General features: G+C 37.0%; 1 protein-coding gene across 3 annotated transcripts in view; it reads right to left on the bottom strand.

Moving 5' to 3' along the window:
- NPNT (nephronectin) overlaps positions 1-17,955 on the bottom strand; it is a 76,875-nt gene that overhangs the window by 57,628 nt on the left and 1,292 nt on the right. For all 3 annotated transcript variants that reach the window (XM_063107626.1, XM_063107624.1, XM_063107625.1), the window contains exon 2: positions 16,632-16,732. In XM_063107626.1, the coding sequence (XP_062963696.1) occupies positions 16,632-16,732 (101 nt within the window). The remainder of the gene's footprint in view (positions 1-16,631; positions 16,733-17,955) is intronic.

Here is a 17,955-nt window from a genome sequence, read left to right as displayed (position 1 = left end):
TAGGTGCTGTTATAACAGCTTGTATATTTTATACAATCAAAATGTTTCTTACCTGAATTGTTCCATGGAGAATTAATGAATATGACATACAATTCCCTCAGGTTAATGATAGGCTGTTGTTAGTAATTTCATTTGGTGGATTTTGTTTTTTATATTTGCTTCTTTTAAGTATAAAAAATATAAACTGTCCTTTAGGTTAGAATGGAGGTCAATTTATTAGGTTCATAAAACAGGAGAAAAAAATTATAAACTGAAAGGGAAAAGCTTAATGTAATAACAATTAAAATTAACTTAGTATAATTACAAACAGAATAAGCACATCTCTAAGAAATATAATTTTCTCAAAAAAAGCAACTCAAAAGTACAACTAATGTTAAATTTTGTTTATAGCTTTGTGAAGTTATTACTTAGAAGTTATGCCTTTCAAGACATAGATTAGCCAAAATTAATTCAAGAAATATGTTCATCTAACCTTTGAGCTGGCACCTTATCCTGGCTATTCTCTGCCTTAAGACGTAGTAAGCTGCAAAACAAATGTCCAAAAAAAGAAATTCCAGATCTTTTCTCTGTAAGGAGGCTGGACTTGGGTATTATCAACTTGATACATTCCTGGAGACTTACACATATTCAACTTTCAGTGCTTTTCTGAAACAAAAAAAAATCTAGGACATGTTTAAAATAGTAATATTTTAGTCACCATTTTGTTATTAAAAAACATTTTGTAACAAAAATATTAACAAATAATTGAAGTTATGCTATTCTTTCACAGTCCAAATTCTAAATTAAAATATTTCAGACCTTTTGTGAGACTGTACCTTCCAATCCAATTTTTCATTTTCTGAACATTAATTTTTGGTTCCTAGAGACAGTATCCTTTTATTTAAATGAGTGTTGGACAAAACATCTGAAAAAAAATTAAAACTTTTAATAAATTAGTAACCAAGACTGGTAGTTTTTAAATTGATATGTCTCTATACTTACCTGTGTCTTACATACTGTATGTATGTTCCCTTTTCTCTCCAACTTTGGGGAGGAAATATTAAGAGTTTTTTATTTTTATTTTTTTCTTCCCTTTCACAGCATTTTCTTCTTGCATGGCTGCTCTGGTTGTCAATAGCAACAAGAATTACTGTGAAAGTTCAGCCATTTCATTTGAAGACACATAAATAACACAGTTTGATGAAAGTAAAGGGAAGAAACTTGAAACACTACTAATAATGGTCAGTGTTCAACCAGCCTAGAGATCCTAGAGGTAAGAGATGATTTTATTCTCTTCTGGATTAATGCTTTCCCTCTTTAAAGCATAAAATATCCACTTTAATGACTTGTGTATATTTGTACAATTTAAAATTAGTAAATGGAGCCTTCTTTTGGGTAATTTCAGGAGAAAAAAATTGCAAGTCTAAGCTGATTTAATTAAAGCAATAATATAACTATTGATCCAGAATAATTGTTCTGTATTTTTAAAGGCACACATTACATTTGCTTGCTAGACTTTTTTTTATGTTGATTTGATTTACAACAAATTAGTGTTCTGTTTTTATTGTTAATTTTTTAAAAACTCACCATATCTTGATGTTGACACATTTCTTAAAATAGAACAATGAAATATATCAAGTATAATCTAAGCAAACAGCTGAAAATAAATCAAAGCATAAATAGCAAATTACATTCTGGATCACATATTAGAGAAAATTGTTTATGACAATGGTTATGTATGAGAAGGAAAAAATATAAAAGGATACCGTTTCTTTAATACTCTTTAATTGCCAATTTTGAATCATTTAACTTATCAGGAAAAATATTTTGAATTATTTTAAGCGAAGGTAAAATAACTCAATAAAGAATAGCAAACATCACTATTTTCTAACTAGCTGTATTAGTACCAAGCAACCAAACAGTTCTGTATAGTTTATTTTCTTCTTATAATATCTTAAGGTCAGGTCACATTTTTTATAAACATAAATTAGCCTTGACATACATAGATTTGGTAAATTTTATGGTACCAATATACATATCTGTTAAGGCCTCTAACATAAAATTTTAGCCAATGGCTCATTTTTAAATTGGCATTTTAACTACACAAAACTGTATTTTAAATCAAAGCAATGTTAAACCTGGAATAGATTACTTCCAGGAAGTATCTGGAGCCTGTTCTCTATTGATGGATAAGGAAATTTTCATAGGCAACCATCGCCACAATTTTTGTGAAAGTTGCCAAAAATAAATGCCCTACGTGCATTTTTTTTTTTTTGTGAAATACACCCCACTGTGAGAAACACTAAAATAGAATTCCTTACTAGCACTATAGAAAAATCTGTCCCATTTTCCCCTGATAATCTTCCTCTACAGCCATTGTAAAATGGCCACAGTAGAAAAGACATGCAACAATGCCAGCAAAGCAACTCAGTTATAGTTTAAACTCAAGAACTCTCTCCTGCAACTTGCCCCAAAACCACTGCTCCAGTTCATCTGAGGCTTTTCAGTGATATTATGCACTTTACTATAGTGGTTAAAATTAATAAGCACTTTGATGATTTTATGATTGTGACTCATACAAACCAGAGAAACTAGACTATTTGGGGATTACTTTTTCTTGCCTGTTAAACACAGGTTTACTAATCTATAGCCAATCCTGGGGTTTGGACAGTGCTAAAGAAAATGAGGGATAAGAAACCTTAAGGAAATGAGCCTCCTTCTTATCCAAAGGTATGACTATCTTCTCACGTATAGTTTAATTGACTGTAAAGGATTATAAAATGCTCAAATGTTAGACCAAGTATAACCTTGGATGGGAAATAATATGCTGTAGACTAAGATGGCTGACACAGTTACCACATGACTCAGACTTGAGGCACAGCACAGCCTCATAAACAAGCAGCACAGCATGACACATGCACCTCCTTACAGGTGACAAATGCCAGGTACATGCATGAAAGGGAAAGGTTCTCCTGGACATTCTATTTCTACTTCCCAACCCTAATAATCAGCTAGAAAAGTAATCACTCTAAAAGGCTCTCCATACCCCAACCTGAAATTTCACGTTATATTTTTCATTGTTAAAAAAACTGATATTAGCCTGACAAACTCTATTCACAGACAGCAATTCAACTCTACATTTATAACATGAACATCCAAGACAACAGACCTCATGAACAACATGTTAAGTAGGAATTTGGATTATCTCAACTTTCAGTACATTATAAGTATTAAAGATATGGAAGAATTCATCAGAACTCAATGCAAGATTACAAAACAGAACATTCAGCAAGTCTATATATTATTTCTTCATAGTTTTATACTTTTCTCTTCATAAAGTAATTGTTTTAAAAAATACTTATGCCTTACTTAGGAAATGAAACTGTACATTGGGATGTCTTAATTTTTGGCCATACATAGACGCCAAGATACAATAAATCTTTTAATTCATCAATGATTTAAAAACTCAATCCAAGGGACAAAGGGCCTCAAAACCACCATTATATATGTGAAACACCAAGAAATATTTTGTGTAATCATGTGAACTTAGAACAATTTATTCAGCAGAAACTATTAACATACTAAGTATATATTTAAAACCAACTCTAAACACTCAGGTACACAAAAAATACAACAAGCATGAGCTGCAATTTATGTTTTTCTGTCAATAATCAATGGCTTTGCTATTTGTTGGTATGCAAACATTTGGCAGATAATTACCAAAATTACAAAATCTTAACACTGTAATAAAATAGGAGGTACCAAAGGCTTTGGAAAAATATCTTGGGTGATGGGAAGCTTATATTTGGAAAATGTATCCATAGAGTTAGTTTCCATAAATTTAGCAACACGCACCTTTGACCATTTAGGGAACTTTGATAGCAACTGAATTTGAGATCTCTGATTTAAGAAAGTAAGGCTAAAGGTTTTTGGAAAACAACATTGTTGTTGGCAAACTAAACATAAGTCCAGGAATTCCTAATTCCTTTTGTGTGCATAGCACAAATTTAAACTGTGATGACATTTCCTAAAGTTTCAGAATAAGTCAATAATATCTACAAAACGCAACCCTAACCCCATGCTGATGATGTTATAATAGGAAAGCAATGTCAGTTCTGGAGAATTTATAACATTAGTCTACAGAGTAATTATAGAGATACTGACCAAATGAAGTGTTCGGTTTTTAGATAGAGTTGATTCTTGATTACTGACATGCAAATCACCTGTGGCAAATTCTTACTCTCAAATTTGCAATCTCCTGGCATGTAGTACTTCAAGGCAGTCTCCAGCCTTTAGCTAATGTATGGCAGAAAATGAGGGCTTCTAATAAAATATAATTGGGGAAAAAACTGTTCTCCAAAATCAACTACTACATTCCAAAGCTAAGGAACCATTTTGGTTATTCATATTGCTTTCCTTCCATCAGAGTTAAGAATAACAAGTTGATTGAATAGTTTCATCAAGATACGTTAAAACTAATATTCTTCAGAGAATCTACAAAATAATATGGAAAGAACAAATAAATGTGTCATTATTTTATCACATATCATAATATTTTATTGTATCTGGGCCATAATACACTCCTTTATGCTGGCTTTATTTTTAATTGTATTAGGAAATATGACTGTAATTGTCTCTAATGATTCACTAGTAGTAATTAAGTGATGAAATCAGAAAATTTAAAAAGAATCTTCAGTGCATTAAAACAAAAAATTTCTTCATACGTAAGATTACTTAATTAAACTTTCTACCTTGTAACATACCAATTTTTTTAGTAACTAGGTGTATTTTGCTCCTAATTTGCCCTGGCAGGTTCCTAGGGATTCACTGTCAATCACATTAGGCCTATGCTACTAGTATTCTTCTGTGGTTGCAGTCAGTGATTGATGTCACTCACTTTCAAATTTTTTTCAAGCCAAATTACCTTGGCTACATTGTATTATTTTCCAGCACTGATCATTTATTTGTTCCCATGAAGAAGTGGAAAATCTTGGCCCTAAATCTTGGCAATGCTAAGTCCTCAGCTCCCCTCCAGGCTGATACAGGGTGACAATTCAGGTTAGATTCTTGGTCAGTACTGGACTCTGAGGAAAAGGCACTCAAAGCCTCTCTACTTCTCCCAAGGAGACAGGGCCCTTATTAGATTGGTGACCTCTCAGCACACACATTGAGCCATCTTTTTATTATTGTTTTTGAGAGAGAGAGAGAGAAAGAGAGAGAGAGAGAGAGGGAGAGATTCTTCTAGAGCATATAAGCATCAGGATTTCAGGTTGCATTGCCCCTAGGGCTTCAGGGGTACATGAGAATCAGTCCTTCCTCATCCCCACCAGTGAAAAGAAGACTTAAGTTTGGGTACTGAATGGTGATATGTTGAGTACTTCCCACAGACTCTGCTTTGACTCTATTCAGGCCTAAGCGGCTTCTATAAAGCAGCCCTCTGTGAGATCCAGGTGAATAAGGAAAACAATTAAGGGTCATTTTCACTCCTTTGCATGCCTGTAAAAATCAGGAGCTTTGGAGAAATGAGCACTGGTCAAGGATTCTGTTGTTTCTGGGTTCACTAATCCTTGTCCTATAACAGTATAAGTAGGATATGTGATGCCTAGAAGCAATGTTTATGTCTTTCCTTCTTAATCCAAGCCATAATTTGCATGGAAATAAAGTGCATAGCAAAATGGTGGTGACTTTATACACTGATAAACAATAAATACAAAATTGATATTAAAAAATCTCCCATTCATTTCTTTGCAGAACCTCCTTATCTTGCGGCCTAGGGGAGACCTATCTGCACTCCATTTACAATGACTCTGGATACCAACTCCATCAATTATTGACTGGTATTTAAAATACATAAACTAAAAAAAAAGAAAAAATATATGAACTGGCCATCATTAATCTAGTAAATCATACAGCAAACTTGAGGACATTGTTAGCTATTCTAACTTGAAACTATTTTGTCTAACCGGGAACTCTCCATCCAAAGCCCTACACGATTTACCCATCACAGCTAGATACTCTGGGCTGGATGCAGATGAATCATCAGAAAGCTGAGTGCGTAGATAATGCTTCTTAAACTACTGGTAGAACAGCCTTCGTGACCTGCACTTTTCGAGTAAGGGCCTCATCTTACACTGGAGGATCTTCTATGAAACAGCTTTTCAGACAACCACTGGCTTCACGGTAGGAATGTTGCTGTGGTCCCTTCCACTCCAACATTCACTCCCACTGTGAAAAGGACCGCACAAAAGTCTTCTTTCAGAACTACGTGCAGGAAAAGCCATAATTTCCCCCAAATAACTGGTTTGCTTTTTCCCTAACAAACATAAATTGTATGAGTAATAACATTTCCCTTTTTCCTTTGACTACCAGAAGCTGAAAGCCAAATTGCAAGACATATTTTGGATCCTAGGGGTTACATACCTGCATTTTAATAACACTCCTCCCAACATCTTTTATTTTACTCTTTGCTCCCTCTATCCCTTGTTAATTATATTTTCCTATTTTCTTACATGAATTCCTGGGAGGTACTCCATATCCTTTCCCAAACAATATAAGGCGTAAACAAACAGAAATAAAGAAGTTAACTTGGAAGCTGGCCGGTTAGCTCAGTTGGTTAGAGCACAGCCTTGTAACACCAAGGTCAAGGGTTTGGATCCCCATACCGGCCAGCCACCAAATAAAAAGGGCCGGCCAGGTATCTCAACTAGTTAGAGTGCCTTGCTGGTAACACCAAGGTCCAGGTCCCTGTACCCATCAATCACCAAAAAGAAGAAAAATATATATACATAAAAATTAGTCAATTTATTTATCTTTTAAGGTATCTTCTAATGAATCAAAATAACTGAACAGAAAGCTCCCACTCTGTAATATTAGCCATAATTTATTCTCCCTTAAATTACATATTTTATATGAGAAAATTTATAAAAATGGGAGCTCTTCAATTATTGTACTAACATAGAAATAAGAGGTTTCTATAATTCCCGCACACGTAAATGTATATAACAGTGATGATGATATATGCACAAATACTCATTGCAGCATATTTTGTAAAAACAAAATATTGAAGTCCACTTAAAGGTGCATAAATAAGGGATTGTTTAATTAATTATAGTATATCCGTATAATGGCATACTATATAGCCATATAAAAGAATGAGTCAGGTTTACATGAATTGATAAGGACTGGTCTCTGAAATGTAATATATATATATATATATATATATATATATATAAAGAAAGATACAAAATAGTTTATACCTCATGCTATCATTTTATGAAAAAGGAAAGTTTTGAAAATATTTAAAAATCTGCAAAGATCAATAAGAAACAGTGCTTGCCTGTTGGGGGCTGGAACTAGGTATCAGGAAAACAGGGAAGTTAGAAATATTTACCTTTGCTGCCTTCTCTCTCTCAGTCTGGGTCTCTTAATTTTTTACTTAAACATGTGTTTCTTACTTTTTTAAAAAAAGATGATTTAAATATATAACTGGAATAAGGATTAGACTAACTAATGGAAAAGATCTGCCCCTACAGTTTTAACGTTACTTTTTTAAGGTATTTTGGTACAACAATGTTGTAATATTTCCTGAAAATCTTATCGTAACAGGTGTCCCCCCCAAAACAGTATTCAGATCTCAGAATTCTACATACTTCCCCCTAATAGGTCATGGATCTAGTAAAAAAAGCACACACAATATACATAGGAATAAAAATTGTAGCTGAAATATAAAGATAATAAAAGGTCCATGATTTAAACAATTCCTAAAAGAATGTATTAATCTTTCTGACTAATAAAAAGGACATCAAATCCATAAAAAAATATACAACTTATAGGCAGGAAGCCAGGGGGGAGACCCTGGCAAATAAATAAATCTCACCCCATCCTCTCAACATCAGCCAGTTGCCCCTGGTCTGAGGCTAGACAGATGAAAAATGGGAGCAGATGGATCTTCACTGACTTGTCAGAGGGTTTTCTTGAGAAAGTGGGGATCAGAGCATCCTAAAATCAAGCAACAGATTGGACTCTAGATATGGGATTCCCAAAGCCTTGAGTTAGCATTGCCCTTTAGTCTTTCCCACTAAATTACATACTACTGAGCAAGAAAATATTGGCCAATTGATCAAAATTACAAATATATATGCCATTTGACCACATATTAAAATTCATCCTGCAGAAATACTAGAACACATGCAAAACAAAATTTTTTCAACATATGTTCAAGGTTATTTTAGAATTGCTTGTGTTAGCAAAAGATCAGAATCAACATAAATGTCCATCCACAAGAGGCTGATTAATAAATTATGATATAGCCATGCAATGAAATACTATGAATCCACTAAAAAGTAAGGAGGGTCTTCATGTACAGATGATTTTTAAAAGCCTTTCAAGATGTACTACTGCTAAGGAAAAGAAGTAAGGTACAGAGCAGCGTATATAGTATGATTTCATTTGTATAAAACAGGTAGGGGGGAGAAAATACATGAAATTACCCATAAGTACGTAAAATATTTCTGAAAGTTGCACAAAAAAACTGACAGTATTTGTTGCTCTGAGGAGGAATATTTGAGGAAATGAATGCATTTTTTCTTTCAAAATAAATACTTTTAGAAGAATGATGGGAAAAATTGTAAAACCTGCACAAAATTGGTGAGAAAGGGGCAAAAGTGTTTGTTTGTGGAGGGGGGGGTAGGAATGATGGTAATGCTGTCAGAACCCTACTCTCCTGCCCTTTGGTCTCCCCCATGATGAAGGCCCAGCTCCTGAGTATCTTCCCGGACTCACTGAAGGAGACTGCATGGAGTCATGCAACATCACTGATCACCACCTTAAAAGTATGCAGTGGATTAAACTGACTCAAAACGCGTAGAACATAAATTCTACAGAAAAAGCACCAATTAGAAATGCTACAAGAGGGGAGGGGGAAGAGCACACCCACATTTTTTAAAGCTTATCAAAAAGTTTTCAAGTAGCAAACACTGTCGTTTCTGGGGCCAGAAGTGTCCCATTGGTCCCAGTGTATATGTGCACGGGGACTTCCAAGCCACATATCCTTGTGGCTGGTGTTTGAAGACAAATCTAGCAGCTGAACTTGCAGAGCGCTTTCCTTTACTTGGCCTGACCTTCCAACCTGAGAAGCACTCAAATTTCTAATCCATAAAAGTTAAGACCTGCATAGGTTAACTTTATAAGGGAATCTCAAGAATTAGTAGTTCTTAACAGAATTACGTAAAGATAATTTCTTACCAGGGAAAAGAACGAAAGAACAAATTTCTGGGAAACTTAACTTTGAAGACTACACAAACTCAAAAGTTACCTGTTTGAAAAGGTCAAGTTCCTTCAACACTGATTTTGGTTTGGAGTTTGCATTCCAAGACCACTTGAAGTTACCTAGAGTACATGGTGTTCTTAAACAGCCTTTCAAGGCAAGTGGTAGTTGCATAATCTTAATCAAAAACTTCACTTGCTTAGGATTTAGGTAGTCATGTTTAGTGCTGAAAGTAATTATAAAATCATCCACTACCTTGCTTTTATTTCTCCATCAAGGAAAGAACCAAGTTCTGCATTGTCATCCCAAAATTAAGAGAGAAAGCTAGTAAATGTAGGACAATGAAGTGTGCTTGGTCCACTAAGCTGGCCTCAGAACCCAGCCAGCAATCTTTGATATGGCTCTGAACAGTACTGTATAAGCCCTGCCCTTGAGACTCAGGATTACTCCTAGAGTGCATATGATTATGTGGGTATAAAAAAACTGCTTATGTATAAAATACTATTCATGTTCAATGGAAATTGCCATACTTGTTAACCACAAATAGAAAGACATTTACTAGGAATAATCACTTTGTGGGGGAAGACTACATGTGGCCTTTAAAGTAAATTCCAGTATTTCTAACTTACTTTTGATTATTTTAAAGAGAGTATTCAAAATCTAAGTAATCAAAGTATATTCTATATATAATTTTGTGAACAGGGACAGGAAGTCAATGATCAGTGTAAGGAGCTAAAATTAAGAAGTCATGTTCCATTTACAAGACTGAGCTTCTAAACCCTGATACGAGTAAGAAATGAAACATAAAACTTATTTTTTATGTATTTATTTTTAATTAATTATTATTTTTTTACATTCTAAGATGTTGATGTGGAGCAGTTGTGGGGGAGGAGGAGGCGGAAAGGGAGGGGTTAGGGTGAGAGCAGGAGGAAGGAGGGGGGCATTGTTGAGGCCCGTGGCACCCCCTCATTCGAAGGCAGGGGAGCCCAGGGGGCTTCTGTCTCCGGCTTGGCCACAGCTGGGCTGGATGCGAACTTTGGAGGTATGTGGCTGAGGCCCTAAGTAACCCCCACCCCAGGGCACTTCCAGCAGCAGCTTGGTGGTCATCACTGGGCTGGATGTGGATGTTGGGGTGGCATGGTTGAGGCCCTTGGCCCCCTCACCCCAGCTCAGGAGCCTGGGGCACTTCTGGTGGTGGCTCAGTCATCTCTCAGCTCGATGCAAATGTTCCTTGGCATCCCTGCACCTCAGCTTGGTAGCCCAGGGCACTTCTGGCAGTGGCTGGGCTGGATGCAGACATTCGTGGCGGTGACATGGCTTAGACCCTCCGCCTCCCATGGCCCTGGCTCAGGAGCCTGCAGTGCTTCCAGCCGTGGCTGGTGGTCATCATTGGGCTAGATATGGGCATCAGGGGGTGTGACTGAGGCTCTTGGCCCTCCCTCAACCCCAGCTTGGGAGCCTAGGGGGGCTTCCAGTCTTTCTAGGTTTAAAGGTGTTCTTTGGAGTTGTTAGACCTTTACTGGTTAATATCAGAACGTTGTCTTTGATCTGTGGGTTTTTTGTGTTTTCTTTCAGATCTGTGTTGTATTATTCACTATTCCCACCACTTAAACTCTGCACTGGAACTATTTTGTTGTCCTTTGCTTACTTCTAAAATGGGGGAACTTCCTGTGGGGACCAGCACTTGAGCTCTGTGGTTGAGCTAAATGGCTGCTTTACTGCTGATTCTCTGGGGGAGGCTTTTTGTGCAGCTCAAGTTTTAATTGTTGCCCTGGTAAGCATTTCTGGGTCTTCTGAGGTCTGATACACCTGGGTTATGTGGAAAGTCTGGTCTGGGCCCGAGTCTTTTCAGTAAACTGCACTCATTGCAGTTCTATATTCCTGACCAGTCTCCGCTAAGTAGATCTGATTGGAGGTCAGATCAGCTGTCCATGCTGTGCCCCAGTGTTCCCCTAGTGGGCCCGTCTCCCCTACCCCCCACACTCCGAACACTTCCCATGTGTCGGTCCCTTGCAATGACTCACTGGCCTCTGAGTGGCTCCTTTTTTTCAGTTGCCTGTGGCCCCTTGCTCCTATGTGGGTCCACAGAAACCCTGTTCGTGGTCTTGCTGGCCTGGGGGCCACCAAGTCCCCCTTCTCCCCTGCAGCCTCTAAGCACCTTCATACAAAGGGCACAGCAATGGCTTTTGCCAGCTCTTGCTCTGTGTGCACACCAGGGTCAGCCTTGAAGTGGTCGGGACTCAAAATGGTCAGAACAGTCCTTTCTTTTTCTCATTACGGCTCCCCCTGCCTTCATGAACACTGTAGGTCTCTCCTCCTCTTCCTCTGAGCTCTCAAAATAGACTGTTTTTTTGACAGCTGGTGGATACAGGGATCAACCCCTGGACCTTGGTGTTATCAGCACCATGCTCTAACCAACTGAGCTAACCAGCCAGCTCCTATGAAATTTAAATATTTCATTTACTTAAATCAAAATTCTCTGCTTCAACTAATAGCCTTTTCATTTGAAATGCTGAAAGAAATAATTCAACAATTCATTCATCATTCTTTCCAGTGTCCATAATCATTAGTGAGTAATATCCATTATCCAACTAAAATTATTTGGCAACTTCAAAATAGCTTCAGAATGAATTGCTGTTTAGCCCTATTTTTTTTACTAACCTATGAGTTTATCTAAAGCTAATAAGAATACAAAATTATAACTTTGCATGGCAATTACAGTTGTAGCCTTTACTAACTTCAGAAAAAAAGGAGGAGGAAATGAGGTCCAGAATCAATAAAGCAGTCAAGCTCTAGGTGTAGATTTTACATTTTTAAAAAATCTCCAGCAGAAACATAACATCTGCATTTCTCCTGGTCTCACGGATAAATGATACAAAACCATCCTAATTCACATCATTTCCTTCAGAAACCACAAATTGCTCACTGACAGCCAAAGAACTCAGAAATTGAATAGCTTTGTTGAAAGTTGGAACTACTTGTATTTTGAGTTTTTCTTCACACCTCTATAAAGTGCTTTCAACAAAAACTCTATTGTCATAAGCCATATATGCAGCCAAATCTCCAAGTAAACAGAAAGACAACTACACAGGCATACAATATCTAGATCCTTCTTTTTTACGTTAAGAAAGTTCTCAGAGTTTAGAGCTGAAATGTACCTTGGAAATCTGCTTGTAAAATAAGAAAACTGCAACTGAGAACTGTTAGACAGCTAATTGGGTACAGAAGTCAGGACTTGAACCCAGATGTCCCAAATTATCCAGTGCTTTAGTTAAGAATTATTTTCATAGTATACAGTTTTTTTTTTTAATAAAATGTACAAACCTCAACAAGATATGTTTAATACAGAGGTCTCCACTTGATAGAAGTAGAGAAATAGTTAATATGATTAAAATAAAATGTGCCATTAAGATGATGAAAGAGTTAAGGAAAAGAATAATTACTAAGCAAGAAACAAATATTTTGTGACAATCTCTGAGTGATTAAGGTGCTGTGTGCTGTAAATATGTAACCATCCAGTTCAGTGTGTGAACATATTAAGAAAGTTTCACTTGACCATAAAGAGCCACACATCAATAGTCAATAAAGGTAAAGTCACAATGATTAGAAAATCAAATTTAGAATTTCCAATATGCTAACAATCTGTTTATTAGTCAAGAACACAAAACAAAGAATCAAAGAATAGAAGCCAAGGATATGACCTGTTTATTTTTGGAATGGGTCATGCTTTCCCCAGCAGAGCAAGAATGTTGGGACAGAATGTCAGGTGGTACAGACAGGAAGAAGGCGAGTTTCTACACCCATTTGGGTAGCATCTCTGATCCCTCCCTTAGTCTCAGAAGGAAGAACAGAAAGTCTCCCTGCTGAATGTGGCTTTGTGGTTAAACACAGTGAGTCAGAAGGGGAGGTAGAGCAACTCTAGCACCCTGCCATGGTAGTCGGTCTCTCCAAACAAGCCCATGAAGAGAGGGTGGCAAGTGAAAATGAAATGTAACATGTTTTGTGTAGATATATACTTGACTCAAGTGAATATTGGGTCAGAACGTCTCACAAATGCTCAACCAAATGGAAAAGACACTCACCAAAGGGTCACTGCACTAGAGGACAAGATCTGATAAATAATATAATGAAGATACCACCTTCCCCTGCTTATACACATATCTACTTAGGGATAAATTGGGAGGTTTTTTGCATACGTGAGAATAGTTTCCTCTCGCTTTGCTGTGCTGTTTTGAAAGAAAATTCCAAAATGAATCATTCAGAAAAAAGAGAAGGGATCTCTGATAAGGGAGAGTGCTCTTTATGGGAAAGAGTTGTGAGACTATCTAAAGGTCAAAGGCAAAAACATTTTTTACATTAAATTTCCTAGAAGTTCTTCGGAATTTTTATACGTTATCTGTTACTAGATTTAACTGTTAAAGAATAGCAAGGCATTTCTCTTGAATAAATGTAGTAACAAAACTTTTAGTTTCATAAAGGCATTCTTTAAAACATAATCATTAATTTTGTGTAAAATAATCATACTTGTGTGTAAAATTTAAGAAATTTTAAAATAACAGTTTTCAGAGATATTCCATCCATCCCACAATCCTTTTTGGTGCTGTTCTGCCCCTTTGAGCTGACCTCTCGCCCCCACATTCCTCCACCTGCTTATACCAAAACAAAGACAGGCAGAACTCTGAACTGACAAGAGACATTTGCACCATCTAAGATTCTGAAAAAATAAAACACACAGAAGGAAACATCTATCCTTGAACTCATTTTTACAACCTCACCATTCATCTTCAATGTTAAGGGTAAAGAACTATTTGGCCCTTTTTAATTTAAAGAATGTTTATATTATTGCACAGAGAACCTTGGAACCATTTTTGTTTTGGTAGTATAAATGTAAAAAGTACATATATCATACCTAATGAACAAAAGAATCTGATAGCACAGATATGTTCCACCCCACAACACTGTTTCCATAGCAGTATTTCTTTACATTTCATTAACTTTACCAAACACATATGTAGTATTTACTCTGCATCAGGAATAGTTTTAAGTGCTTTACAGATTATAACTCATTTAAACCTTGTTATGGTCTTATGAGGTATGTACTATTTCAGATCCATTTTAGAGGTGAAGAAAATAAAACACACAGAGGCTGAGTGACTTGCCCAAGGTCGCATAGCCAGTAGTAGAACTGGAATTTAAACAGTGGCAGACTAGCTCCAGAGTCCATGTTCCCCTCCATTATGCTGCCTTTCAAACTTTCACCAAATCTAAGATAAAATGTCATTCGTGCAAGATCACTTTACAAATTTTTATGACATTACCATGTCAATGATTAACTCATGCCATGTTACATTTTCCTCAGATTTTTAAGAAAGAACAAGAGGAAAAAGACAAATACTATCAAATACTATATATGAACACTTTGCATTCTTTTGCAAACAAAATGAAGGTATGAAAAAATAATAGCTAGGAAAGCTACTGTGCAGAAAGTGAAACACTAGGAAATCTTATATATTTAAATTTTATATTGCCACCGTCACTTTAAAAGGTTTCTGAACTCATTCAAATCCAGAATTGCCAAGCTAGTGCATATTAAAAAGAAATTTAATTATATGGTACAGAAAAATAGAACAGCTCTTAGAGGTGTTTCCTGGGGAATTCCACAGTCCATGAGCCTCTCAGAGATCGGAGGAGTTTTCTCCTTGGAATTCTTCTAGCACACATAGTGGAGAGCCTGTGCACCCTTAAGCCTCTGCCTTATGGGAGGTGTGCTCCACTGCTGCCCAGGGCATTCTGCCAACACAGCCTTGTCCTGGGTGGGGCTGGGGAACAGTGCACACCTCAGAGCACTTCAACATTCCATTTGGGAGTTTCCTGCAACTTAAAGCAGCAAAGAGGAAGGAAACTATCTCCATTCCTGCAAAGAAACTACCCATCTTTCATTGAGGAGGGGATGTGTGCATATTGAGCTAAGAGAAGGGTTTTCTCTTCACCCTTTGGTTATTAGAGCTTGATGGTTCCTCAAATTTCACACCTGTGCAAATACTTCTGACACTGTGGTATAACTCGCAGAAGACTAAATTCCACCAGGCACCATCCTTCTTTTCGACTATCTTCCCTTAAAAACAATGTTGAACAAGACTAACCAGTAAGGGCACAGTGTCTTTGCCTAGTTCTTTCATTTACTGGAAACTGGAGTTACCACCATCTTTCTTTAACAGGATGCAATGGCCCAACTATGGGAAGTGTCTAGCCCAGTGGCTTGCATGTAGCAGGTAGACAGACATTAGTGTCCTTCAGCTTTCCATCCCCACACAGAAAAGACAGCCTGAGTGTACAATTAGAGTCAACCTGTGACTGTCACTCTTTCTCCTTTACAAAGCTAAGGAAGACAAAACAAGCATTCTCAAAAACTAAAATAGCTTAGGAAACTTCTAATTCTTCTGAACTTAAATTTACCTGATTTCTCACACTGCCAACCCACCTCTAAGGCAGGCTCCTCCACTCCCAGGTCTAGCCTTCTTAATTATCAGCTTCTCTACTCCTCTAAGCCCCTTCCTTATTAGTGATAAAACGTATATCCCAATGTAGAACCCAACTTAGTTGCCATCATCTCATCTGATGTGCCCACTTTGCACTCTAAAGATGCCTCAGAAATTTAATTGATCATTTGGGGACTTTTTTTGTCAGAGGAGTGGGATAAAATTTTGAGATCCAGATGAAATGCTGGGAACAAATTTCCTAAATTTTTCAAATTTTTGTGATGTGGCTCTGATGTTTACCATTAAAACATCCATTTGTAATCATGTAAAAGGTAAAAAAAAATCAGTGTTCTGATTTGGCACTTATTACATGAGATTGATTACTCATAGAACTTACAAATAATGTGTTTCCAGAGGTTTCATTTTATTATTCTGGGTGGTCTATTTAGAAGACTGTCAAGACAACCTCACTTCAAAAAATGATTTACAAATGGGCCACTTTACACAATGGCTAGGGTGAGGATTTTATAATTGCTGTAAGGTTCAGAGTTTATTTAGTGTAAATACAGTCTAGACTCATTATCTTACCCCAATCTCAGAGCCTGGAGCAAAGAAATGAGTAAACCTGATGAAAAAAACAGGAGTTGGTGATACTGGGGGCAAATGCTAAAATGAACATCCTAGATGGCTCTCTGTGAATGACAAAGCTGGCACCTTAATACACGTGGCTCAGAATGGAAAGGGGCAGAATAAGGAACTGGGGACTGTATATGCAAACTCCCACATCAACCCCACACTGCCAAACCCTGCTCTTAATTAATCCTCCACTGTGAGGAGTGAAGCCGCAAACAATAGTGTAAAGCCCCCCCACCTCCCAGGAAACTGAAGTCCCCAGGCATGATACTCACGCTGACACTGTCCCCAGGACTGGCGAGCCCAGCCCCAGCAGCAGTCAATCCTCCCACCATAACGACATAGGCCAATTGATGACATTAATTGCCTGGGCCACCTACCAAACAAAAAGATTAAAAATAAAGACACTTTTGAGATTAAAAATAATTTTCTTTGTCACTTTTTAAAAAAAATTTAAACCACGCCCAACAATTTTCTACAAACTCCTTCTTGCCTGCAGAAATTTAGGGATAAAACACCTTCACAGAAATAGTTCTGCTGTGATCTAATGTCAAATTTCAGACAGTTTATACACACATACCCCAAACACACATGGGTAGGAAAAAAGGGGGAGGGGAAGATCCTTTCTGAGCTAGAAATAGCACCAGCCAACCAAGAATTCTCAAGGCTGCCACTTACAGGGTGGTTTCTGAAGCCTGAAATAAAACAGATTCCTCAAAGACCCACACCTGTTACTGGGGAAAAGGCCAGTTTTGACTGATTCATCATAAACTGAAAAGTGTTAAATAATGTAAGACATGTCAAACCAGAAAGAAAAAAAAATGTGCCTCATATAAAGGGTTGATGGGGAAAGGAGCAGAAAGAGAGGAAGTTCCTCAAAAATCAAATGAAACAGAGCTCCTTTCGAGATATAACTTTGGCAGAAAAAGTCCCCAGGGGGAAAAAAAAGTACTAGAAAAAGAATTCTAAATAAAACCAAGGAGAGTTTAAAGTGTAGCTGACATCTCAAGTGTCTTTGTGGCTTGAAACTTGCCTGCATCAACAATTCAGATTATTTTCCTCTTTAATGTAAATAACGACTAAAGAAAGTATGCAATTTCAGAAGACAGACTTATCCACCAGATTACACTTTGATACATTATTTAGTAAATTGTTTCCTTGTTTATTTTCACATCTAAATTACTTTTTCCCTCCGAGATGATCGACATTTTAATTGGCTGTTTCAGACACCTTTTCAAACTACATTAAAGTAGTATGCATATCATGTGATGTATTTCTTGCTGCAAATGTGCGTACAGGATATGCACAACATATCCAAATGTGGGTAAAGAATTGTTTTAAAAAATAAAATAAAAAGATCTAGCCTCTGGCTGCTACACGTTTTCCCAAATTCTCTTTATCTTTTCAATTTCCCTTTCCTTTACCTGCCCTCTCTACCCCCAGGCCCAAAGTACAAAGTAACCCCGAACTCTCTATTTCCTCCGACCGGGTGGTAAACACAAGCATCTGCACTTTTGCTCCTCGGCGCTGCCCTGGTTCCCCTCCGTTCCCCTCCAGGTACAAGAAAGCCATTAGTCGTGGAATTGATTCGTTCCAAGA

This window comes from Cynocephalus volans, chromosome 9 (genome assembly GCF_027409185.1).
Source record: "Cynocephalus volans isolate mCynVol1 chromosome 9, mCynVol1.pri, whole genome shotgun sequence".
In the NCBI taxonomy this organism is placed as follows: domain Eukaryota; kingdom Metazoa; phylum Chordata; class Mammalia; order Dermoptera; family Cynocephalidae; genus Cynocephalus; species Cynocephalus volans.
The sequence above is the reverse complement of the archived record's forward strand: the minus strand, read 5'-3'. Positions and strand labels throughout refer to the sequence as shown.